The 27212-nt window shown below is 41.7% G+C and overlaps 1 protein-coding gene across 1 annotated transcript in view; it reads left to right on the forward strand.

Moving 5' to 3' along the window:
• The first annotated feature begins 808 nt into the window (after window positions 1–808).
• Window positions 809–27212, forward strand: part of INO80 (INO80 complex ATPase subunit) — a 127994-nt gene continuing 101590 nt past the window's right edge. Inside the window, exons 1-5 of the mRNA XM_026651460.2 lie at window positions 809–998; window positions 19860–20045; window positions 23096–23262; window positions 23384–23451; window positions 26116–26277. Of these exons, the coding sequence (XP_026507245.1) occupies window positions 19903–20045; window positions 23096–23262; window positions 23384–23451; window positions 26116–26277 (540 nt within the window). The 5' untranslated portion in view covers window positions 809–998; window positions 19860–19902. The remainder of the gene's footprint in view (window positions 999–19859; window positions 20046–23095; window positions 23263–23383; window positions 23452–26115; window positions 26278–27212) is intronic.

Genomic DNA, 27212 nt, shown 5'->3' on the forward strand with positions numbered 1-27212 from the left:
TAAGGATGTGTGTATCTCTTGCATGCAGAAGGGCCCCACTCTGTGCCACCCCCAAGAAGAGAGGGGGCTGGAGGAGGGGGGGGGGGGGGGGGGAAGGGAATCAGCAGTCCCTTAATCCTGCTAATCATTGCTACCCACCAGATGTGAGGGTGCCACAGATGGGCTACTGCCCCTTGGCCACTTGCTCGTGGCCCTGTCATAGTGGGAGGTGCTGGCAGGTGGCTGCTGCCTGTGCCTTGGGGCACCCTTGGCAGACATCGATGTCTCACAGAGGCCTGGCTTCTAGGTCCTGCGGCGACCTGCTAGCGGGGCTTCCCCTCTAGCTCCCTCACCCGCTACACGCGCAGCCACCCAACCTGGCCAGCCACAAGCACACGCCCACCCGACTATCAGACTCCGCCCCCTCCTGATCCTAACCATCGCGAGGGTTTCCTCCTCCCTCACGCGAGATTTGCTGTCTCACCCTGGCCACCTTGGCCGAATCCCTTCGGCAATTTTCGTCATTGCCAGGCTCTACCAATCGGCCTTAGGAGCGCATCGATGAGCGCGGGCCCCGCGCAACAAATGTGCGCGGGGGCGGCCCCGGGGTGTGGACGCGGGGGCTGTGCGGCAGTCGCGGCCATACGCGCGGGGCGGCGGTTGCGGGGTGGGGTTCGGGGTAACGGGTAGGCGTGCGGGGCTCGATTGTTTAGGCCTGGCCATGGCGTCTCTCCTCCCCCCCGCCATGGCTCCCCGTGTCCCTGCTCCTCTCCTCTCAGTGAGCGAAAGTGGCCGCCGCCGCCGTCCCAGCGCCCGCAGCCGCCGCCTCCTCCTCCTCAGCAGCAGCGCGGCCGCCATCTTGGCGAGGCAGGAGCCGAGAGGGCCCCGCGGCAGAAGACAGGCTGAGCCAGCCCAGGCAGCGCAGGGCGAGAGGCCGGGTGGAGAGAGCGGGGGAGCCAGCCCAGGAGACACCCCCAGGCCCCCGCCGCTCCCGCGCCGCAGCCGGGCCCGCCACCCAGGTGAGCTACAGCGGCGGCCGGGCAAGGGCACGCTCGGCCGGGGCGGAGAGGGCCTACAGGCGGCGGCAAGGCCCGGCCAGGCCGCAGCTTCTCCCCCCCCGCTAAGCAGTGGCCGCAGCAGCCGGGTCTCTTCTTAAAGGGGCAGGTCTCTTTCCTCCCTCCCCGGGGACACACCCCGATATCAGCGCGGGGGGAGGGGCCCCCGGGCACGGTTGACTCTGGAGACCGCTTCGGCCCCCCCGACCCCCGGAGGAGCTGTCCCGGAGCGGGGGGAGGGGCGTGTGCGCTGGGCTGGGCTGTGGAGCAAGCCGGGGCGATGTGTCCCAGCTGTACCTGTAAGGCCCACGTGCATGGGCGCTGCACGACGCCGCAGCCCGGTGCGAGGTATAGTCACACCTGTCATGCACACTCGTAACCGTGTCACTCGGGGGGAGACAGCCGGCTCTGCGGGTCGTGCTAGTATCTGGAGCACACGTGCAATAATACTGATACTTGCTGTTGCCTAACGGAGGGAGTCAGGGTGCGTGGCACTGTACCTCGTACATATCTCCAGTATTGTCTCATGAAAGTGATAATCAGGGCCATGTGTCCTAATGGCACTTGTAGCACCGAGATGTAATAATGTTGCTCAAAAGCAAGGGGGGGGGGGCTGTTTTATATCTGTACCTATATGCTCAAGCAGTAAGATTGCACAATGGTGCTTGCTGTTGCATGGCTAAAAGAGCTAGGACAAGTCCTATCTATACTTGTAACACACATTACCAGCAAAGTGGCACACTGGCGTTTGCTGTTGCACAAGCTGATGCTTCTATATATACAGTTGTGTATGCAGATAGAAAACAGTGTAGTTAAAATAAAGACAGGATAAATATTTATATCCTGAGTTTAGTCACTCATAACTTTTCCTGAAATCTTACTGTTAGGACAGTAGATGCAGAGAGGGGATTAAGCTTGTGTGTTTGGTTAATGATCTCCAGTAAACAAGTATTTATGATTTGATATTTATAATTATGGTTGGTGGTGAAAACTTCTCTACTGCTCTTCTTGACTATAGGGTGTAAAATAAATCCATCCCAAACACACAGCTCCATAGAGACAGAGCCACAACTGTCAGACTAAATATAATCCACCAAACACCAACTGTGCAATGTTCAATTCGTTCACCCGCACACTGTAGCTACTTTCGTCATGGGCAGCAAGGGGGAGCTGTAACTGTCCTTATGGCATCACAGATGTGAATCATATTTGTACATTTTGCATGTCATCAAGTAATCTTTCATTTATCATTCAGATGTCAAATTTCAGTACTCTTTTATTTTAGATCTTAGATACTTGTTCTTGTGTCTTGGAGGAGTATGGGGTGTTTGGCAAGATGTGCATATTGAAATGTATATATGCATTTTATTTTACTGTGCAGTTGAATCAAGTTTCACCAAGTTTAGTCAAATCATCAGATCTGAGTATTCAAGATTCCGTATCTTAAGAGTTAAAGGATTCTGAGATGTTTGTAAAATCAGCTTTACATTGGCTCCCACAATGTCCTGTACTGGGCAGTGGTTACTATGAATTTTCTGTATAATTTAAATATGTGATGTAGTTCTTAAAATACTAATCCTGCAATGATCTTCATGTAGATGGGTCCCTGCACTTATGTGTTGGGTGGGCACAGAGATTGGCTTATGAGGTGCTCATTGCATAATTAGAGTCTTCGTTGATTAAAAGGTAACACTTTAAGTTAAAATAAAATAAAGTTAAATATTTTGCTTATGCAGGTAAGTGCACAAGTCAGAAAATGTTGAATTAAGGCTCAGTGATCAAACTTAATTCTGCCTCCTTGCAAGAGTACATTACCATACAATCTCTCTGTGATTGTATAATATTTCTCAATAATACTCCAATCTTTACTTTATCTTACTAATATGATCCCATATATAGTAAATTTTCATATCAGTTATGCCATTTTTCCTTTACATGCACATGGATATGTGAATAATGCTGTATTATTTTATACTAAAACTTGTTATTTATGGGTATACTGTTTAAACATTACTGTCGTGTGGTTGTACATCCACCAACATTAAATATGTTTTTTCTTTACTGTAGCTGATGCAGTAATGAATTCTTCATGTGCTAATGTAGTGGTTCACAAATGAATTTTTATTGTGGACAAACATAGCGACACAGCAAATTCATTGTGGCTGCAGTTTTGGCAGTTAAAATATTATACTAATGACAGTTTAGTCATGTGATTATTTGGAAGTGTCTTGTAAATAAAACAATAAATCAAGTGTAAAGAATAATATGTACTATGAATACCACAAATGTTACATGGGGTTTTTACTAACTATATACATTTAAAAAAATTGTAACAAAATTCTCATACTTCTTTTTGTAGCAAAGTAGTTGTAAATGTCAATGAACTTTTGTTTATTTCAAAAGGTTCTTGAAAAGGACTTGTTCAATGTTTCTCTCTTCCAGTAGTGATGGCCACACATGAAGTCCCTGATGCCTGCATGCGGTCATGTGCTGCACTTTAGAACCGCTGTTCTAATGTATTCTTCATAAATAAGGCTGTGATTTAGTCACAGCGGTCATGGAAGTCATGGATTCCGTGACTTCCAAAGACCTCCGTGACTTCAGCCAGCCCTGGCTGGGAGCTGCAGGGTCCCCTGCCGGCAGGTGGACCTCCTGCAGCTCCAGGCCGCCGCAGGTGGCAGGGGGAACACCCGCCGCTCCTGGCCGCCACAGGCGGTGGCATGATCCCCATTGCTCTCTGGGCGGCCCAGCGATCCCCGCAGCTCTCCGGCTCCATGGACGACAGGAGGGACCTCACCGCTCAGGCAGGAGGAACCCCCGGGCTCTGTGGCGGCAGGGGGAACCCCCGGAGTTTGGAGCCATCAGCGAAGGGGGACCCTGGAGCTCCCAGCCCACCCGCAGCTGCCCAGGCTCCTTATTTTATAATGGATATTTTTAGTAAAAGTCAGAGACATGTCACAGGCTTCTGTGAATTTTTCATTATTGCCCGTGACATGTCTCTGACTTTTACTAAAAATACCATGACAAAATCTTAGCCTTATTCATAAACAATATCTTGAAACTAAAAATGTTCTTGGATCGATATGTAATGAAAAAACAAGAAATGGACTGCAATGTGAGGTTGTTCTCAAGGTTTATAGAAAGGTTTTCTTTAACTCACTTTTTGCCAATCTGTTCCCTGTGTCTCATTTATGTTTGCAAGGCAATATTTTAACATTGTCTAGTGATTGGGGGAACAAGTTCTTACTCGGTTATAATGTATAAATTCTATACCAAGCATACAGCCTGACAAGCCTGTGTGCTGGAAATCTCCTTAGGGACTGTCAGAAGAAAGATCTTCTCTCCTCTAATGTTCCACAGCTAATATTCCAACCTGGGGTTGAAAAAACTCCATGCCAATTGTACCCCAGCTATGCCGGGGGAAAGGCTGGTTGGTGTACCAGGACAACAACAGATGTCCTGATTTACCCTCAACATGCTTCTTAATTCTCACTGTGTGGCAAGTGCATGTGAAGCCCCTGTAGACAGGTGCTTCAAGGGGCACAGAATGTGTGTAAGCCTTTGTGCAGGGGCTCCAGAAATCCAGTCCCCTGCCCCTCTAGAGCTGGATTTGCCCCTAATTGAACAGGTATATAGTCAATCGCATTGCTTGATTTCTCCAAGTCACTTTTGTAGTCTGTAGTTTACATTGTTAAAGGTGGCATCTGTGTTGCTGGAAGTAGTGTCAGACTTGTCTGTTTATTGGCTATATACATATGTATTAAGGTTTTCTCTTCTCCACTTGTGTATATGTTTCCAGTAAAACTGTCATACATGTTTGTAATTCCTTTTCCTACCCTGATTGGGATATTTGGATGCAATAATAATGAACCATTGTGTAGCTGGCTGTTTGATTAGTTAATATCAATCTGTAGCTGTATAATAGATACTACATTCAAAATAGCTAACAGCATTTAATTGATCTTCATCCCACTTAATTACCTTCTTCAAAAAAATGCAACAAAAGTAATGTAGCAAAAGGAAATGTATTATAGAAAGATAATAGTATAAATTCAGATATTAGGGCCATCAATCAGAGAAGGCAAAGAAATGATCTCTCTCTTTTTTTTAAATCCTAAATTGAAAAGGGGCGCATATGTTTTTTTGTGGGGGTTTTTTTGGTTTTTTTCCAGGTGTATGTATGAAGGTAGTCAAAGTAATTTGTATTTATTCAGGGTCAACATTAATGGGGACTGAAATTTATAGATTCATAAAATTAAATTTTCTTTGCCTGCCTGCAATCTTTTGCTAATAAATGTACTCGCTCGTTACTCTGAAGTTACATTGGGAAATATTTCCCCAGAAAAAAAGAATAAATGGGGACTACCCTTGGTTTACTAAGGCCTAGTGTATGCTATGAGGTACTCCTGGGGGGAATTCTGTGCCAAAAAATTAAAAATTCTGTGCACAGTATTTTAAAATTCTGTAAATTTTGTCAAAATAACACATATAATCACACCAGTTTCAGTTATTTTGATAATCTGTTTCAAAATACCTGTCAGCGAGTATGTCTGTAATACAGGGGGGGAAAAAGATTCAGGAATTTTTTTTTTTTTGACAAATAGATTCCTTACTAGACAAATCAGTACAGAACTTTGAGTAATTCATGTAAATTACACTGCAGAAACATATTTCTTGCACCCCTCAGAAGCAGTGCAAAGGCGTGGGGTGTCGGGGGTAATGGAGGAGCTGAGGGAGAGGGAAGGAGCCTGGGAGTGAACCTGGAGGGAGTTGGGGGTGCGTGAGAGAATTATCAAACAGTCTTTTTTGGGGGAGAAGGGGGATTGTTAGGGAGTTGGTGAACCTCCCCCATGCAAGCCCTGGCTGACCGCTAGCCTCTCCCATTCAGTCAGGCACATCACCCCCCGTCCCTGTGTGGCCCTGCAGTCCCCCTTCCATTTAGCCTCTGGCTTAATGCTGTCACTCCACTGGCTCCTGAGCCCTGCCCTGGTCTGTCCCCCCCACTAGTCCTTCTGAACCCCAGTGACCCTCCCAGCAGCCCCGTGTGCCCCACTCTGTCTTCCCCCACCATGTGCCTCCTAATCTGGGCTCTGTGGGCAGGGTGCTGTTATGAATGCAGCCAGCTGCTGGCTGTTCTGGTGCTACAGTGGCCTCTGGTGGGCGAAAGACAGAATACATTTTGGGCAGAATGTATTTTCTGCGCATAAAAAAAATTCTGCATGTGCGGTGCAGGAATTTCCCCAAGTGTATATGAGGGTTTACCTGTATGGGTATACTGGCAAACCCTCCTACTGTAGACATAACTTATAACTTAACATAATATAACTTAAAGCCCTCTTTTGCTGGTATATTTTTTACTAGTTACCCAAGCAAATGAAGCTGTGCTGGTTAAAGCAGTCTGGTATAACTGAATCTGCATTAGGGCTTTTGCTGGTTTAAAAACACAGTAAAAGAAATTGCATCCTTAATTGGCATGATTTATACTAGCAAAAGTTTCTAGTGTGGACATGGCCTTCAGGGCCGGCTCTGGCTTTTTTGCCGCCCCAGGCAAAAAAGCCTCCGGCCACCCCCCCCCCCCCCCGGGGGGGGGGGGGGGGGGGGGCGCGCCCCCCGCCGGGGCCCCCCCCCCCCCCCCGGCGGCCAGAGCGCCGGGGGCAGGGCGGCGAGAGGGTGGCGAGCCCTGGCTGGGGCTTGGCTCTCCCCGGCGGCCGGAGCGCCGCACCGCCCCCCTCCAGGTGCCGCCCCAAGCACCAGTTTGGGTGCCTGGTGCCTGGAGCCGGCCCTGATGGCCTTTAGCCTCTTTGTGTATGTTTGCTTTTAAATTGGATGCTTACCTGGGGAACATTGTTGCTGTTGATGATATTTCTTGCACCATTCTGATGTAATGTTTTATATGTCACAATGGAGAATTTTCCTGGAAAAAGAAAAATGAAATGCATCTCTTAGAGAGCGGAGGGAAATACAATTTGTGTGGGATTCTTTGGCTGTGGATAAACTCTTGTAATGGCTCTTAGTTAGAATGCAAAACATGAAGGGTTGGATGAGGGGGGAAAATAGTGACAAAAGTGTGAAGGAACTGTAGAGGCCTGATAGGTTGTGTTCTCATTGTTCTCGGTTCCATTCTTAGGCCTTGTCTATGACTGTTCTAGTGGCATACTTATTTCAATTAGGGTATGACTCTTGTGGTTTTAAAAAAAAGGTTTTATACTGGGAAAAGCCCAATGTGGACACAATTATACTGGTATAAAGATACATTATACTGAACATAAGAATGGTCATACTGGGTCAGACCAGAGGTCCATCTAGCCCAGGATACTGTCTTCTGACAGTGGCCAATGCCAGATGCCCCAGAGGGAATGAACAGAAGAGGTAATCATCAAGAGATCCACTCCCTGTCGCTCATTCCCAGCTTCTGGCAAACAGAGGCTAGGGACACCATTCCTGCCCATCCTGGCTAATAGCCATTGATGGACCTATCCTCCATGAACGTAGTTAGTTTTTTTTAACCCTGTTATAGTCTTGGCTTTCACAACATCTTCTGGCAAAAAGTTCCACATGTTGACTGCGTGTTGTGTGAAGAAATACTTCCTTTTACTTGTTTTAAACCTGCTGCCTATTAATTTCATTTGGTGACCCCTAGTTTGTGTGTTATGAGGAGTAAATAACATTTCCTACTACTGGTATAGTTTATTCCCCTTCTTGTCTGGGAATAACTTTGTCCAGTGTGGAGGATTGTACCATTTTCACTGTACAGTATAGTTTAAGTAATACAACTTACTACTGCAGACAGGGACTTAGTTCTGCTGTCTGCCTCTCTCTTTTCCTTCCCCCAGCCCAGCAGGGTTGTGCAAACATATCAGAGATGGCCTATTCTGCCTCGGAGGAGTTCCTTTTTTGTCATTAGCAGGGTGAAGTGATTCAAACCATAATTTTAATCACTTTAAAAAAATTCATTTGAAACAAACTGAAGCTTTGTAAAGCTAACATGAAAATGTGTGGTATTGCAACTTTAGATTTAAATTGATAGTGAACTAAATCAGTAAGGCTGTTTGGGGTTTGTTTTTTAAATGGCACAGCTGGTAGGGCATCCTATTTGAGTTCTATGAAACTATTAGGCAAAAAAGAAAATATTGAAAGTGAAGGCCCTGATCCTGCAACTTCTTAAGCAGATATGTAATTTTACTTGCATGAATAGTACCGTTGACTTCAGTGGACTACTCGTGCTCAAAACTAACATGTACATAAGTGTTTTCAGCATAAGGGGTGCAACTGTATTTTTATTCAACTTTTCTTTTAGTGGCATAAAGTCTTTGTCACTTCAAAACAAAAGTGGTTCAGTGTTAACAGAGGTTCAATATACACCTCTCCCCGATATAACGCGACCCGATATAACATGAATTCGGATTTAACGCGGTAAAGCAGTGCTCCGGGGGGGCGGGGCTGCGCACTCCGGTGGATCAAAGCAAGTTCGATATAACGCGGTTTCACCTATAACGCAGTAAGATTTTTTGGGTCCCGAGGACAGCGTTATATTGAGGTAGAGGTGTATTAGCAAAGTTATTGTGAACTTTTTTAAACACGGGCCCAAAATTATCAAAATTGGACACCTAAGGTAAGACTCCATATTAAGGCATGTAAGGATGGATATTTAAAAGTACTTAAGTGACCTAAGAGCACAAGTCCCATTGACTTCAAACCGCCAATGCTGATGGAACATTTCAACTTTCTTGACTTGTGGAAGTATATCGGAACGTGATATAGGTTGCAAATATACCTCAAGCTATTTGCTTTCAGCTTTGTGTTTGCATTTGTGTTCTCACAGTAAGGATGTTAGTGAGGCCCTGGACTTGTCATTTTCAGCACAGATGTATATTTTAAGTGTAAAACTTCTCAGTAGAAAATCCTTCTGCAAAAACTGAAATTCTACTAAGAATTGGAAAACTAATAAAAAAAACCAAGTACAAAATATCCACTTTAGCAATCAGAGACTATAAATTGGGAAGAAAATAAAAATAATAAAAATGTTTGAAATAAAAATATATGTTGTTCCTTTTTAAAAAAAAATCATGATTTTGAATTCACCCTACTCAATAATTTATCCTCTAATCAGCTGGAGAGATGTGTTGATGGTCTCCTAAGAAAGTCTAGTCAACCTTTCACCAGTGGGTTGGTGGGTTATCACACTGTTTGGCCTCAGTATTAAATGCAAAAGAGGAGAAAACAGCAATCCTTTGGGCTTCAGCTAGGATGTAGAGGTTCTGAGGCATGCAAAAAAAAGTAAGGCAAGGATCTTGAAGAAAGATCCACTGTTGCAACCAGACATACATAAAAATTCTCTCTGTTTTTGAAGTGAAATATAATTTTTAAGTTGTGTGCATGTCATATATAGGGCTTCTGGTTTAAATGGACTTTTATTGTAAAAGCATGTTGAAATCAAAGTCAGCAATAGCCAGCAAATATTTGTTTAAACTGGAAAACCCAGTGTTTTAAAGCTGATCTTTCTCTGTGCTTCTAGAAGGCAAGATGTTTGCTGTTGTTTAGTGGAAATAAATGCCAAAACCTTGGAAGCCCTTAATATAAAACATAACTAGTTGCTTCCAAACATGTCCTTGGAGAGTTCTCCTCTAGTGCTGTTTGTTGACTGACTAGACATTGTAATAGGCAGATTTTAAAAAAAGCAAACAAAAACCCCACACCTAAATTATAGTTCAACTAAATAGTGATCTAAAAGCAGTCTGTGGGCAAGATACTTAAAAAAAATTAGCTTAAACTTCAAGTATTTCTCAGTGTGTCTTGATTAAGGTTAATCAAGGTTACTCCTACCCAGATTGAAGGTGGTTAGAACTCTAAACCCAATGGCATAACTTCATGTTTGCCTTTAATAATTTAGAGGGTCACATAAGAACGGCCCTACTGGGTCAGACCAAAGGTTCATCTAGCCCAGTATCCTGTCTTCCAACAGTGGCCAGTGCCAGGTGCCCCAGAGGGAATGAACAGAACAGGTAATCATCAAGTGATCCATCCCCTGTTGCTCATTCCCAGCTTCTGGCAAACAGAGGCTAGGGGCACCATTGATGGACCTATCCTCCATGAATTTATCTAGTTCTTTTTTGAACCCTGTTATGGTCTTGTCCTTCACAACATCCTCTGGCAAGGAGTTCCACAGGTTGACTGTGCATTGTGTGAAGAAATACTTCCTTTTATTTGTTTTAAACCTGCTGCCTATTCATTTCATTTGGTGACCCCTAGTTCTTGTGTTAAGAGAAGTAGTAAACAACACTTCCTTATCTACTTTCTCTATACCAGTCATGATTTTATAGACCTCAATCATATCTCCACTTAACTGTCTCTTTTCCAAGCTGAAAAGTCCCAGTCTTATTAATCTCTCCTCATATGGAAGCCATTCCATACCCCTAATCATTTTTGTTGCCCTTTTCTGAACCTTTTCCAATTCCAATATATCTTTTTTGAGATGGGGCGACCACATCTGCACACAGTATTCAAGATGTGGGCATACCATGGATTTATATAGAGGCAACATGATATTTTCTATCCTTTTCTTAATTATTCCCAGCATTCTGTTCGCTTTTTTAACTGCCGCTGCACATTGAGTGGATATTTTCAGAGAACTATCCACAATGACTCCAAGATCTTTCTTGAGTGGTAACAGCTAATTTAGACCCCATCATTTTATATGTATAGTTGGGATTATGCTTTCCAGTGTGCATTACTTTGCATTTATCAACATTAATATGATACAATCAAGTAGTTACTCTCTGAGCTCATGGTTGAATCTTTTTATTATCTTTATTTCAAATGCCAGTCTTCGGCACTCCAACAAAGAAAACCACAAAAATAACTTCCTGAACCACTATGGAATAGTTTTTTAGAACTAAGACAGACAACCTGCTAAATTTGATATTAAAACTTACTAAAGAGTTGGAGCAAATCAGAAAGAAAGTCAAGATGGTGGAGCCTTTTACTCTGCAAAAACTAGCCATCAGGGCACCAAGGTAAATCACCCAAACTTTCCCACAGTAATCATAGAACTGGAAGAGGGACCTCAAGAGGTCATCTAGTCCAGTCCCCTGCACCCAAGGCAGGACTAAGTATTATCTAGACCATCCCTGACAGGTGTTGGTAAGTTTTCAGAAATCAGGCATGGAGCCTGCCCTGCCCCCAGTCCGCGTTGGGCCGGAGCCCACCCCCCGAATCCTTCCTGCAGCTGAACCCCCTGCTGCACCCAGCACACACCCCGACCCCCTGCTGCACCCCGCACCCCTCCTGCACCCCAACCCACTGCCCTGAGCCCCCTGCTGCACCCTGCACCCTGACCGCCTGCCGCACCCCTCACCCCTCCTGCACCCCACACCCCAACTCCCTGCCCTGAGCCCCTGCCACACCCCACACCCCTCCTGCCCCCCCTGGGGGCAGGGAGGGGGCGGAGTTGGGGTGGGGATTTCAGGGAAGGGGTTGGAATGGGGCCAGGGAAGGGGTGGGAAGAGGCGGGGCAGGGCCTCATGGAAGGGGTGGAGTGGGGGCGGGGCCGAGGGCGGCAGAGGGGAGGTGTCAGTAAATGCGGTCCTGGGGCCAATGTACTAGTCCTCATGCGGCCCTCATGGTCATTTGAGTTTGAGACCCCTGAACTAGCTGATGGAATAAATGGATTTCAGAATCCTCTAACAGCAGTGGAACAAATTGTATTGCCATCTGAAATAGCCCAAAAATAATAGATGGTTGTCTGTGGCTCCTTGAAAACAGTCACCTAGGTACTGATGTGGATGAGACTGAAGACATTTTAAAAAAAAAAAAAGGAAAAGCACTCATATCTTGAATCTCCTGGAAGGAGTGGAGAACCCTGATCAAACAAGCATTATTTCTCGATGGTTCAAAAAAACTACCAGGTTGACAAAAAGGACTAAGTCTAAAAATAAGGGCTCATCGGGTGCCAAGTGTGCAAGAAATGACTGCTACCCCCAACTTGCAACTATCTACCTACATAATTTTAAAGACATTTTACTTTCTCAAATGCAAAAAACTGTAATGTGCATAGAGATTTCTCTATATTTGCAGTGACAGAGAACAGCAAGGAAACTATTCAGAGATGATAGTTTTAGATATGTATTACTTTGTATCCAGCATCCCCAAAGATCTTTAAAGGAACACAAATTTGCAAATTTCAGAGCTTCCACAGGGCTTTTAAAACAGGCTTAAGAAATATGTAACTCAGAGTGTTAAGGCACCTTTTTGTGAAAATTAATGCAGATATGTACTTAAAATGGCAATATTATTTAGGTAAAAGATATTTCAATATTTTTACTTATTTCTGTGTTATGTTTATCTTTGATGATCCGTTAATAGGAAACATTATAATACTTCTAATTGAGAGAAATCTTCCATTTCCATGTAGCCTACAGACTGTACTAATTAAGGGGGCGTATATCTGTGATGCTTCCTGGGATACCCAGAGCTGTGAGTCAGCTTGTTACCACCTGCCTCCAGACTGAGGGAGTCTTGTCTGTACCCGCTAAGTATTAGTTTCCTAACACAACCACCCTGTTAGTCACTCAAGCACTCTCCTCTGGGCTGCATCAGACCTGTCTTTGCTTTGCAGGTTGACAACAAATGCACCTGACTCCCCCGACTCTTCAAAGTGTCCCTCTGTGGTAGCCAGCCCCGATCAGTGGATACCCACAGAAATCCCAGATCCTCTGTTTCCAATGGAACAGTGTATCTCAGTTCACCAGTTTTACCTTAGAGCTGTGGTCTCCAAAGTGGGGTGCGCAAGAGGATCCTTGGGGGTGCACGGCAGGAAGAGCGCTTTTTTTTTCACCTTTGGCAGTTTGGGCGGGAGTCCGAGCGGCCTTTTTGTTTGTTTGTTTGTTTTTGTTTCGGCGCAGCGGGGGATGCGCGCTCAAAAATTTTTTACTGATGGGGTGCGCGATCAAAAAAGTTTGGAGACCACTGCCTTAGAGCACCACTCCTGTAATACACACAGTGCTTGACTTCAATTATAAAGCAAAAGGAAAGAATTTAAGATTATTTCTTTATTTAAGAAAGAGTGGAGATTCAAATAAAAACCAGTATGAGAGATGAGAACAAATGGTAACATATAAAACAACATCACAGCACACATTCTAAAGCCTAAACCTAACTAACAAGTTATCCTCCTGTGTAAAGAAGCTTATCTCACCCAAAATTCTCTCCAGTGTTTTCCACCCATTTGGGCGAGACCCTTTCTCATAAAATCAAACCTGTTGAGAGCTTGTCTTTTCAGACTGATGGAATACGTAGGGGTTCCTCTGTACTCCAGATATAGTTTTAAAAGTTAATTGTATTACTCCTAAACAGGGTAACACCTGCTGTTTACCTCTTCCTGTTAATTTCCTCTCTCTGAAGATTTCACCATCCTTCATTGGCATTCAGTTCAGATTTGTGAGTGGAGGTCCATTGTGAACCATATAATACTTAATTTATATGTAAGCAGACATATAGATAAACATTTCTTGTTTGAAAGAGAATCTGCTTTTCACATTTGCTTGTGCCCAGCCCTAGACACAGATCTTAAGAACATACTTTTCAATATTTATATATGTAAATGCTTATACAACAGCCATACATGCATTTTTGCAATGATTTTGATGACTTGAATGACACAATCTTTCAATAGAGACCTCACATGATACTCATTACAGAATTCATAGACAATCAGGGTTGGAAGGGACCTCAGGAGGTCATCTAGTCCAACCCCCTGCTCAAAGCAGGCCCAATCCCCAGACAGATTTTTGCCCCAGATCCCTAAATGGCTCCCTCAAGAATTGAACTCACCCCCCTGGGTTTAGCAGGCTAAATACCAAATCCAGGGGATTCCTGTTAACCTTATGCCAGTTGGCATCAAGAAGTCCTTGGGTCATAATATCAAGTACCATTCAGATACTTCTCTTATAGTTGTTCAGGGCAGCTTTCTCGGTATCCTTTTCTTATGGGTCTACTGCTGATCTTTACATCTGACTAAAACTGTGATATAGGAATGAATGAAGTTTACCGCTTTCACTAGCGGGCATATTTGACCCTATTAATATGTAATAACCAAATAAAAAAATTAAAATGACATTCAGATTTTGCCATTGTTAACTTGTTTAACATTAAACACAATAAGCAAATTTTGTAGCACTTGCAAATCTCTGCCCTTTCCCCTCACTCTCCTTTCTTTTTACACCCAACTATATTTCTAAGAGGCAGAGATTTTAGGACATTATTTTATCACTGTCAATGAGTTGAGAACCACTATGAGAGTATTGTGTAAGTTTAAAAAAAAAAAAAAAAAAAAGTTCCATGATAAATTCAATGACTGGACCTTTGTTCTGTCTACAGTATGACTGTAAAAATGGTTTAATGAATTTGTCCTCAGCAGAGTTTTAGTATGTTTAAGAACGTGTTAAATTCAGAAGTTTTATTTAGTTATTCAGAGGCAAGATATTGATTACCCAGTATAACTGAATTAAGAAGGGTATTCTAGCAACCAACATTATATGTAAAGCTTATTTAGATAAGAATGCCTTGCATAAAGAGATTAAGTATAATGCACCCTTCCACTTGTTTTCGTACAGATCCTGTAAGTGGAATATAAATAGCATTTACCACATAATAAAATAAGAAAGTTCTCTTCTGTCTCAAGTGTGGAAGTGGATATTACCCTAACTCAGGAAACGCATCTAAATACTTCAAAATACAATTAATTGAAAAAAAAAAAAAGTTTGGGTGGGACAAGTATTTGATGTATCCAACAATACACCCATCAAAAGGAAGTTACTGTGTTCATAAAACTTACCCTTTGTGCTTACTACAGTTTTTTGGAGACCAGAGAGGAATATTATCTCTTGCTTTCTGGCACACTGCCTGGGAATCTTAATATTTGGTGTATGTATGCCCCTGTAAATATATCTTTTCTGTCTGATTTATTTACTAATTGTTCCCAGCACACACACAAATCATTTATGGGAGGAGACTTTAGTGCTATGTTTAAAATTTGGGTTAGATGAAATTCCCCCAATTTACAGATTAGCAAAAAATCTAAAACCTTCAATTCTGTCCTTCTGGGGAAAAATGTAGTTGATGTCTGGTGACTGTTAAACCCAAAAAATAAAGAATTTACTTTCCAAAGTTCATGATTCCTCATCTGGAATAAGTTTGATTTTCATAAAGGCTGAAAAAGCCTCAAAATATTTAGTTTCTGAGGCTCTGATCCTGCTAAAAGTATGCATGAGCTTAAAGTTATTATCTATATTTGGGAAAAAGTTGGATGATGTATTCATATCCTGATGATGATATACTTCCCACTGCAACGGTAACCAAGGGGGATATTAAACGATAACTGTTCAAAATCTGTTTTAAAATCATCAGGTCTGGGGAACTTGCATCCAGGAGTTTTAAAAGAGCTGGCTGAGGTGCTGTTTAGACCATTAATTAATTTAATAAGTATATGAACACTGGAGAAGTTCCAGAGGACTGGAAAAAAAACTAATGTACCAATATTTGGAAAGAGTAAACAGGATGATCTGGATAATTATAGGCCTGTCATTGAACTTTGATAAAGTAATGGAATTGCTGATACAGGGCTAGATTTAATAAAGAATTAAAGGAGGTTAATTAATGACAGTCAGTATGGGTTTATGGAAAATAGACCTTGTCAAACTAACTTGATATCTTCAAGAGACAAGGTGGGTGAGGTTAATATCTTTTATTGGACCTATTTCTATTGGTGGGAGAGACAAGATAATGAAATTACAATTTAGGTTGATAAAGGTAATAGTGTTGATGGAATATATTTAGACTTCTGTAAGTCATTTAACTTGGTACCACACAACATTTTGATTACAAAACTAGAACTATATAAAATTAGTATGGCACACACTAAGTGGATTAAAAATTGTCTATTTTTCAAAATGTAATTGTAAATAGTGAATCATTGAGTGGGTGTCTTTCTAGCCAAGTCCTATAGAGATCATTTCTTGTCCCTCCTCTGTTTAAGACTTTTATCAGCGATCTGGAATAAAACATAAAATCATTACTGCTTAAATTTGACAATGACAAAAAGATTGGGGGAGTGATAAATAATGAAGAGAACAGGTCACTGATACAGAACAATCTGGATCAGCTGATAAGCTGGCCTCAAGCAAACATTTTTCTATACGGTCAAATGTAAGGTCATATTCTTAATTTCTATATATGTAGGCCATACTTGAGGGATGGGGCTCTGTCCTGGGAAGGAATGACTCTGAAAAAGACTTAGAGGTCTTGGTGGATAATCAGCTGAACATGCACTCCCAGTGTGAATGTGATCCTTGGATGTGAAAATGGTGAATATCAAAGAGTAAGGAGGTTATATTACCTTTGTATTTGGCACTGGTGGAACTGCTACTGGGTTACTGTGTCTAGTTCTAGTGTCTCCAATTCAGGAAGGATGTTGATAAATTGGAGAGGGTTCAGAGAAGAGCCACAAGATTGATTAAAGGATTAGAAAACATGCTTTTATAGTGAGAGATTTAAGGAGCTCAGTCTATTTAGTTTACCAAAGATGGTTAAAGGATGATTTGATCAGTTTATAACTACTTACCTGGAGAACAGAAATTTGATAATAGAGGGATCTTCAGTTTAGCAGACAAAGGTGTAACAGGAGTCAGTGTCTGGAAGTTGAAGATAAATTCAGATTAGAAATCAGATGCAATTTTTTAATAGTAGTAATTAACCATGGGAACAATTTACCAAGGGTTGTGGTGGATTCTCCATCTCTGGAAATTTTTAAATCAAGACTGCATATTTTTCTAAAAGATATGCTCTAGTTCAACCACACCCATTGAACTTAAAGTAGAATTCAGGTCAGGGAAGTCTTATGGCCTGTGTTATGCAGGAGGTCAGACTATGTAATCTCAGAAATCCTTTCTGGCTTTAAAATCTACAAATCTTTACTAAGTCCTTGCAGAATCAAGGCCAAAAATGGGTACAGTACTCATTTCAGACGATGTTCCTGAAGACCCAGACCCTTGACTAAAAACACAAGCTAAAAATAAAACACATTTGTTCACTTCAGTCATTGAAAAAATGTAGCAATATTTTGATATAAATAACAGTGGGGAATTTTCCTTTCAAGTTTTGTGGCATTCAAAGATACCTTTTGAGAAATTGTTATTACGCATATGACACAAACCAGAATAATTAGTTAGAAGGCAATTGATCTTGGCAAAGAAACTATAAAACTCTTCAACAGCTGATTTATGGTGCTTCCCAAGAAACAAAATCTCAAACTGAACAAATGTATTTGCAACTGAACATCATTATCACATAGGTAGGACCCTACCAAATTCATGATCCATTTTTATCAATTTCATGGCCAGAGGGTTTAAAGTTGATCAGTTTCATGTTTTCAGCTGTTTACATCTGAAATTTCACAGTGTTGTAACTGGGGATCTCTACCCAAAAGGTACCCGGAAGTGGGTCTCATCTGCCCCCTTCCTCCCCACCCCACCCCGAGCTGCCATGCAAGGGAAGGACAAGTCTTGTCCCTCCCCAGCCCAGTAGGGACTTGTAGCTAGGAGCTGGGGCACTCCCAGCAGCCGGGGAATATTGGATCATCTCCACAAGTCTCCTCCAGCTGCAGGAACCTCTGGGGCTGGAGCTTCCTGCAGCAGGGGAAAGCACTCTGAGTTGGGTTTGATCTGCCTGTGACAGCTGCCCTACGGGGAAGGACAAGTCCTGTCCCTTGCCAGACCAGCAGCAAGAGGGAGATCAGATTTCACAGTGAAGGGCTTATTTCACAGTCTGTGACACGTTTTTTCACTGTCATGAATTGGTAGGGCCCTACACATAGGGCATAAGTAGCTCTCATATGCACAGTAACTTTTTTTGAATTTGGAAATAAAGCCAATCACATGTGTTCAAAAATAAGCTTTCTTATTACTGTCCTGACCATTATGCCTATATTTGTAACAGAAGAAAACAAAAGAACAATCGATGAGGTTGTAGTAGAGACCTTCTCAAAGTCTGCTAAACATTTATTTACCTTGAATAACTTCAGCAACATAAATATTTCAGACTTTTTTGGAGAACCTAAAATCCTGAAGATAAAGAACAGTTTGAAGCAAAAAGGCTATTTGGGATTAGTGTTAGACTACCCAGGAGCTTTCAGTAACGTTACTAAATGGACTGGGTAAGAAAGGAATTTGGATGATTTTTAAAAAATACATAGGCAATAGTTGATACTAAATATAGCAAAAGGAACAACAGTTTAATTTTAGACTGTAAGCTGTTTTGGGCAAGAATTTGTAGTATGTTTGTAAACCAAATATCAAGCACACCTTGTGGCACTATAAAAGTAATAGTTATGATATGCATGAGGGAAAAATACATTGTAGCTTCAACTGTGAACTTAAGCGGGTCCACTCAAAAAGTTGTTCTTCTGTGTTGGTTTTTGTGACTCCTTTCTCTTCCAGAACACCTTATATAAGATTCAACTGAAAAAAGGTGTCTCTAACTTTTTTTAATCTCTGGGTTAAAGGTATGCAGTTCATATGATATATGTTGCTGCCCATTTCATTCAAAGATCAGCTTGTTTCCTTTAATAATGGTGAATGTTTCAGTACATGATTCTTACTTTCATCGGTTGGATTCTTTGTACTTCCTGTGTTCCTACCTCAATATTATTTGATATAAGGCATTGTTGTACTAGATCAGGCCACTGCTCAGTCTCTCTGAAAATAGACCATAAATGCCTATAGGAAAATATAGAGAACTTATTTGGCCAAGTTAACATTGCTGTTGAAATTCTAGTTTGTGCATTTCCTGATATTTTTTTTTAAACTATGCAGCTTTAGTATTGCATTAACAGATTTTGCAGCTTATATACATATACAAAGTTGTGTAATTTAACGTGCCCAGAATTTTGTATTCCTATTCTTGGTGATCATATATTGAAATAAGGTGCTTGTCAGCTAGCCAAAGAGAGGAACAGAAGTTTTATGAGCTGGGGACAAAAGTGATCAATGATATAGCAACACTAGAATAGCATAACTGCTGGCTTATTTTGAAACTCTTATTTCAGTCAATTGGTTGACCAGTGTGCTTGAAATAATCTCTTATTAAAACGTTATTGCCATATTTAAAGTGCTGTAGAAACATTAATGAATCCCCATAACAATTTTGTGAGGTAGATATGTATTACTATTCCCATTTTACGATGCAGACTGAGGCAGAATGGTGAAGTGACTTGTCCAAGACCACACATGGTGGCGGAGTCCACAATAAAACTAATGTTGGGAATGGGCTTTCCTGACACCACACCCCGTTAGTATCTCCAGAACCCAATACTTAATAAAAGTCAACCCTCTGTTTCTCTAATATCTAGGTGCCAGCAGTTAGGCCTGTTTTTAACAGGATGAAGGTGCACTACAGAAAAGCGCAACAACTTTATTGTTTATTATTATTATTTGATTTGATTTTATTTTATTTCTTACTGCTTAAGAGTTTTTTGTTCCCAGACAGTTTTGTCAATTTGATTTCATGGAATGTTTTTGGGAAACATGTTTCACATCCCCAGTCATTCCAACTTTCCATTGTTCTCTGGCTAATCTTTCGGTTACTTCAGAAATCTCTAGATTGTAAGCTCTTTTGATCAGGAACCCTGTTTTTCTCTGTCTTCTATGAAGTGTTTAGCATCTTTTGGGGTTCTATAAAATAATATGCAATACATTCTGCCAGTGCACTTAATTCCTTCTCTTCAATCCCTGGTAATTGACGTAATAGTAATGGGTGCATTTTGTTCTCACCCAGCTGTGTGTTTGGAGGCATCTGTGCATGAGGACAGATTTGTTCTATGGCCTCGGAGCTGGGTGCCAAGGAGGATGGCAGCTGCACAGAGCTGGCGAAGCCCCTCTATCTGCAATGTCTGGAGAGAGCTCTGCGATTGGATCAGTTTCTACGACAGACATCCACCATCTTCAACAGGAGTATATCCAGGTACCAAAAACCAATCCTGTTTTAGGTTGGGAATGCCCAGAAAAGAGACATTGTATAGTATTGTTTCCAGGCAGCCCCCATAGTAAGGGGTTAGTAACCACTTGTACAAAGTATAAATCCTGCTTTTTCAAGGATTTTTGTTCTCTGGTCTTTTTACCTAACATTGATTGGTTACTTGGCTCATTGTTAGCCCAGATACTGTATAATGGTCAAGAATTCTTTTTGTCAGCTTTTACTAAAAAGTAGGCTTAGTTTATTAAATCTTAAATTAGTTTTTCAAGGAATTGGCCCTTCATCATTTGTAACATCTCAGTGCTGTTGTCAGACACAGAATTGTGTGTTAGGAGACAATTAGAACTATTAAGAAACAAAAATCTTCTCTTAAAAAAACAAACCAACCAACCTACCAGTATCATCTTTGTAAAACATGTTGAGATCTTCCAATGAGAAGTGCTATGTAAGCGTAAAGTATTATTACATGTACAAGTCAAACATGACTTTAGTAAGGTGTCCATTAGCAGCCTTGGTAAAATGTTTCATTCAAACAAATTTCATTTTCTATATGAATTTTGGATATGGAAATTGATGTGAAATAAGAGGGATTTTTTGGGGGGGTGGGGTGGGGTCAGAAAATTGGTTACCCATAGGAAAATGTAAAAAGGAGTAGACCTTTTTTATCACCATTTACTGCTTTTATGATTTCTTCTGTTGTATTACCGAAGAGCAGTAGCAATGCCATAGCTAAAGGTGAGCAGAGCTTTCTGTTCAAGAGCTCATTTTTCAGAGTGCTCTAAAATGCATATGAATATTTATAGGCAGATTGCCTTGAAAACTGCCATGAAATATCAGGGCAGGGGTAGAGTTAATGGTGCAAATCTGGGGTTATTTGCTCCAGTGGGTCAAGTTACAGACTCCCCTTCAAAATGACCCACTTTTAAAAAAAATTCCGTTCTGAATCTTTCCTCCTCCCCCCCTTCAGAGCTGGGGGGAAAATATAGGAAGGATCCACATGAAACTGATATCAGTGGATTTCTCATTATTTCAGCTAGTGAATGCCACAGAGAATCAGCTACGACACTATTTCAAAAGTTTAGACTTTTTCTGGTTCTGTAAAGGGGTTCATAACTGTTGGTAGTCAAATCTGGGATGGAAGAAGGATAGAACCAAAACACATCAATTTCAAGTTGATTTTTCAAAGGGTTGTATAATTTACAAGCACATCCAGATTGGTTTAAAATTTAGTATGCCAGTAGAGGACCTGGATTACAGTTTGTGGTGTAAATTTGGAGTCACTGGGTCAAGAGTTTCCTAAGATACAGCCCTTAACGAGGCTTGCTTTTACTTTTCAGTGTGTTTTAAATGCGTGTCTAGGCAGATTGCCTTGAAAATAGTTATGCCACAGGATAGTAGATATGGCAAATTTGGGATTATCTGGTCAAGGAGTTCCCAAGATGAAGTCCTTCCCCCCGGTTACCTGCTTTTAATTTTCAGTGTGTTCTAGAATCACGCACGCATCAACAAAACTGGGTGGGTAATTGAGAATGGTCATGCTACAAGTACACAGCATTGAGAAACATGGGGAATTGAGAATGGACATGTTCTATACATGACACAGCTACATAAGTTCTGAGATGTGGGCAAGGAGCTGAAACAAAGAAACCTGTGCCCAGGCTTATCTCACGGCTCAGGTTCTTACTTAATTCATGCTCCCCAAGGAAATGCTCAATGAGTGAGAAGCTGAATGAGTGACCCGCTCAGTTGGTGGCTTAGGCTGAGTGGAGCTGATCTGAACTTTAACTTTGCCTTTGAAGCACTAACACTAAGACTTACGACTATAACAGTACCTTACTCCTCCATAACCAACCCTGTCACTTTGTACACTGCACAATTCCAAGTCAACACTCCCACTCATGCAGTCCAGTGGAGTCTTGCTATGCTCTGTGCAGCCCTCTTGATCCAAGGAATACTTGCGGCTGGTTGGAAAAGGCTAAGGGAGAGGTCAGGTACTATGATCTTCCTGATGATTTAGGACAGGGATCAAAGTGGGCAGAGCTGAGTGTGTGTAGTGTCATCTTAATTCTGCATTGCTTGTTTTCTAACATTTATGTTCTGGGAATTGAGTTCTCCTGTTCTAGAAGGGCATGAGGCGCATAGAGCAGCACTGAGCACCTACAACCCTAACTCAACATTAACAAAGTTTTGGGTGTAAATACCAACATATGATCCTTTCCACCCTTCCTTTATTCTGATATGTCTGGGCAATGTCATTGAATATGAGCCTGAGAACCATTCTATGTTTTTGGTATGATGATCCACTGCATTTATCATGTTTGATTATCTCCAATTCTCGGGTGGTTACAAGACCTCATTTCAGTGCGATTTTATAGCATAGGACAATATGCGCACTGTCTTGGTTTATCAGTTAATTGCATATGTGGCTGAGAACAATACAGTGCTTGAGGACCATAAATTTCCAGCAAAGAGCTGAACACATTTGTCTATATAATACATAGAGCAGGTAAAGAGTAGTGACTGGTAATGCCCTTTAATATAGATTCCATAAAGGATATCAGACTCCACTATACCAGATTGCTTAAATGGTCTTTGAAATAGAGGGCCATCCATAAGACCTACATCAATTACCAGACTCTCTTCTATCACCTCCTCTTCCAAAATTTTCCATGAAATGTTGCTCTAGACTCATTTTCCTATTTCCCAAGATCCTTCTCCCTGGAATAATAAGGCAAAATTATGACTTCATTTGCTTTGCATTTATATTTTTAAATCACTACACCATTTTATTAAAAGGTTTATGATACTATCAATTTACAGAGCAGTTGGCAACTTCATGTAAGAAGTTAACATTAATCAATGCTTCAAATTGTATAATTGTTGCAGACAGTTTGAGACCTTTCCAATCCCTAATTCCTAATCTCCAGTACAAGTGCCACACAGGAAAATTGCATTTTCTATAATGTCTTTTATGGGTGTCCTTGCCCCTAGTGTTTTCCTCTCCTGCTGTGATCATATTTTTGTGTGTCCTATTGCAGTGATGAAAGCGAGGATGGATTGGATGACAATCCTTTGCTGCCACAGTCTGGGGATTCCCTGATGCAAGTTAAGGAAGAGCCCCCAAATTCATTGCTTGGGGAATCTTCTGGAGCAGGAAATTCTGGGATATTAAACACACATTCCCTCAATGGAATACTGCAGCCAGGTGAGTGTGCATCAGATTGAATTCCTGCTTGCTATGGGGTAAGGTGGCTTCTTTGTTTATATTTATAGGTTTTTTTTCTTTAAATTCACTTACTTCATCATAAAATGTCCTCTTTAAACAGAGCCAAAGTCAGAAAAAGGGAGTTTGTATAACTTTTCCAAACTGAAGAAAAGCAGAAAGTGGCTGAAGGTAAGAGTCCTGGAGGTGAAGGGGAGCTGTGATCAATAACTATTGTGGTGTACTCTCTAGGAATGTTCTACCTGGACTGGGGAACAAAAGTGGTTGTGTGGTGGTACTCCCTAGTGTGCTTATGAACACTGAATGCTTTTTTAAAAAAAATAAAACTTGAATCTGCTAGTAAACACTGATGAAAGTATGGCACATTCATTTATTAACTTGTGTATTATTAATCATGTTTATTATGGCAGTGGCTAAGGGCCAACCAAGAATGGGGGGGGGCATTGTGCTAGGTGCTGTACAAACATGGAGTAGGAGACATTCCGTGCCCTCAAGAGTTTATGGTCTAAATAGACAAGACAGATATGGTGGGTGGAAAGGGAGTGAATAAGCAGAGCGAACAAAGTGATGGCAGCCAATGTCATGTTAGTTCCACTTTTTTTTTTTTTTTGGTGGGTTTATTTAAGAAAGAAAAGCTAAATGGAAAGAAAAGGGAAATGGAGTGGTGAAGGGGGCAGGGGAAAAGAGAATAAGAGGGGCAGGTGTGGAGTGAAGCCGAGGTGAAGAGACTGCTCCAACCCTCTTCCTTTCCCTTCCCTCACAAACAGCCAATCAAATGTAGTGCACTAAACATTTCCTCTGACTATAAGCCTTTCCCTTCCCTCACAAACAGCCAATCAAATGTAGTGCACTAAACATTTCCTCTGACTATAAGCCTCTCAGTGGTTCAGAGGGAAGGAGAGGGCGGTGTGCAGGAAACTCCTTACAATTCTGGGACCGAGCATCAGGCTGTTTCTCCCTCTGCATCCATGGGCTGGGGAGGGAGGTGTGTGTGTGTGTATCTGGGCTGGGGGAGGGGGAGGGGTTGGGTGTATTGGCTAGGGGTGGCCCTGCAGGTGGGTTCTGGGGGGGGAGGGGTTGTGGCTGTCTGCTCCCCCCGGGCTAGGCTCTAGCGGGGGATGGGGGCAGAGAAACAGGAACCGAATTGTCCCAGTGGTTTCTTTAACTCTCTACTCCGGGGGGAATTTTTGTGTGTCTGTATTATTAGACATATTTGCTGACAGGTATTTTGAAATAAATTGCCGAAATAATTGAAACTGGCGTGATTATGTGGTGTTATTTTAACAAATAAAATTTGCAGAGTTTTGCAGAATTTTTAATCTTTTGGCACATAATTTTTAATTTTTTGGCGTAGAATGCCCCCAGAAGTAGCTCTTGCACTTTCTTGGTCACTTCTCTTTTGTTCACTGCACCCTCTTCATTAGCTCAATGTAAAATCTGACTACTTTTCAGAAAGCTTTGGTGTTAGTTTCTGTATCATTAAGGGGAAGGACAGCTTTTATTTAGATTAAAGAAACCCAAAAAAACAACAAACCCTACCAAAACAAAATGGTACGTTCTACACTCAGTTCTGTCCTGGGGGAGAGGGCGAGTGAGAGAGTGACCACACATGACAGATGTTAGTCACACTGCTTAATGCGCTACTGGAAGGCTCTCTGATGCTATGGTAATGTATGGTACGAAAACCTATATAGAACAGAATGCAGTTATGGTCTCCTTGGATCAGGGTCTTAGTCTCCTCTATATTCTGAAATAGTGACTGAACTGATGACACTCAGTGATTGATAGTATTTTTAGTTTATTTAAATGAGGTGTGTGTTCAAAAACATGAAATATATCTACTACCATGTCCAAATTACAATGAGCTGTGGTCAAATAAATGAAATGGACATTTGAGGCCCAATTTATTATTGCTCCAGGTCTGAATGGGAAAGGAGAGTGGCAGAGAATGGTGGCTTTATGCTCCTTTATTCTGGAGCTGGTCCCCAGTGAAGGTAAAGTAGTTTTAGGACTTGACATAACTTATACCTCACTGTGTATGGCCTCAAAGGCTCTTCTGGCTTTGTATAAAGATAGAGAATGTTTCCCTTAGTATATGGTGCTTGGCCTTTGAGGAATGCTCTCCTGAAAAATTATCATAGTGGCTCAGGCCACAGGTTCATCAAATTTGATATTTTGCTTTTGGTAGTTGCCAGTATCTTCAGAGAGAGGCAGAAATCCCAATAAAGTAATTATGCAGTGCAATATGTGGTGAGAGGTGGTGTGTGTGTGTGTGTGTGTGTGTGTGTGTGTGTGTAACATTCCTTTCTCTCCTTCATCATTGCTCCTCTTATGTCCAGAATCATGAGGTTAAATTTCATATAGAATTTTTTAGCTTTGTTACAGTAATAAATTTACTATATTCTTTTGTGAATCCAGCTATGGTATTTCTGATCTGTTGCAGCACTAAGATATGCAGGTTAACCTGAACACTTGGAAAAAATGCTTGCCATTTACTGCCCCTTCAGTTTAATCAAGTGTCCCTTTGAAATCAAATAATACAGGAAAAGGAATTAGAATCAGTGGTATAACTAAAGAGAATGGTGTAGTAATTGCTGCTTTGGCTGCATATGAGGCATTCCATTTCTTAGGACAGACTAAGAAAACTATTTGTGTTTTGCATGGAAATGCTTCTTGATGATTTCAAATAGGAAGCACTGTATGAATGGTAATTACTGCAGTTGCGTCAATTTTGCAGTACTTAATTGGGCAAAAAACTGCTGGAATTCTGCCTAAGTAAAAAATTCACTACGAGGTGTGCTGTTGTTAAACTAGAGATGCTTTCACTCTTGCCAGAGCATCCTCCTGAGTGACGACTCCAGTGACACGGATTCACCAAGTGATGAGGATGGAGAGGAGGAGGAGGAGTTTTCTCTTAGCCGTGAGGAGCTTCATAATATGCTGCGATTGCACAAGTATAAGAAACTGCATCAAAGTAAATACAGCAAGGACAAAGAGGTAAAATACCCGTAATGTGACACGCTTCTCACGAATTTTTGACTTTTTGATTTTCCCCCCCCGTTTTTTAAATATGGTGCAATATTTTAATTGATCTTAAACTTGCTTACAGAACTGAGTGTAGTCTCTGGCAGACTAGGAAAACATCCTATTGTGCAGCACCCCAGGACAACCTAAAACTTGATCCAAACAAATGTAATTTAGTTACAGACCAATGGGCAAGCTGCTGACCTTACATTCTAGAATCCCCTATTCTGAGAATCCCCCAACATTATACAAACACCAGTGCACTGGTGGTATCTCTCCTTACCCCAAACCCATGTCCCTCCTCGCCAGAGCTAACTACTATCCTGAGACTAGAATTTACTCAGCAAGTGTGAGAAGTGAGGTGTTATGGGATACATTTTGGTATAGCTAGCTGCCGCAGTTAAGGTTGAAATGGTATTTTTAAACCGCAGGCAGCAATTCATAGCCCACACACAGCCTCTCTGCAGTGAGAGAATAGTCATGAGCGCTCTACTTTTTCAGCAGAGGTTTCTGTCTCTTCCCCCCTCCCCCCTTGCTTTCTCCCTGGTTTTGTTGACTTTTCATTTTTCTCAGTCTTTTTCCTTTCTTCGCTTTCCTTTTCACATTCCAGACACTTCTTCTCACACACTTACAAATTCCTATAACTTTCCCTCACTAACTGTCCTTCTTTCTCTCCCCCTTTTGGGAGAAGAGGGGATCCTGCTGCTGTCACTGCACTTTTAGATCTCTCCAACTGTTATGGACCTTTCTGATTCCACATTCCATCCCTTCTTACATTAAAGGAATGTTGCCCAAACTGTTTTGCTTTCTATTTGAATTGCAGTAGAAAGTGTGGGGGGGGCGAACACTCCCTGTATTCCACATTACATATTGACAAACCATAGTGCTGGGCCAGAGTCTGAAATGAA

Source organism: Terrapene carolina, unplaced genomic scaffold (assembly GCF_002925995.2).
Source record: "Terrapene carolina triunguis isolate 2854851 unplaced genomic scaffold, T_m_triunguis-2.0 Scaffold96, whole genome shotgun sequence".
Classification (NCBI taxonomy): Eukaryota; Metazoa; Chordata; order Testudines; family Emydidae; genus Terrapene; species Terrapene triunguis.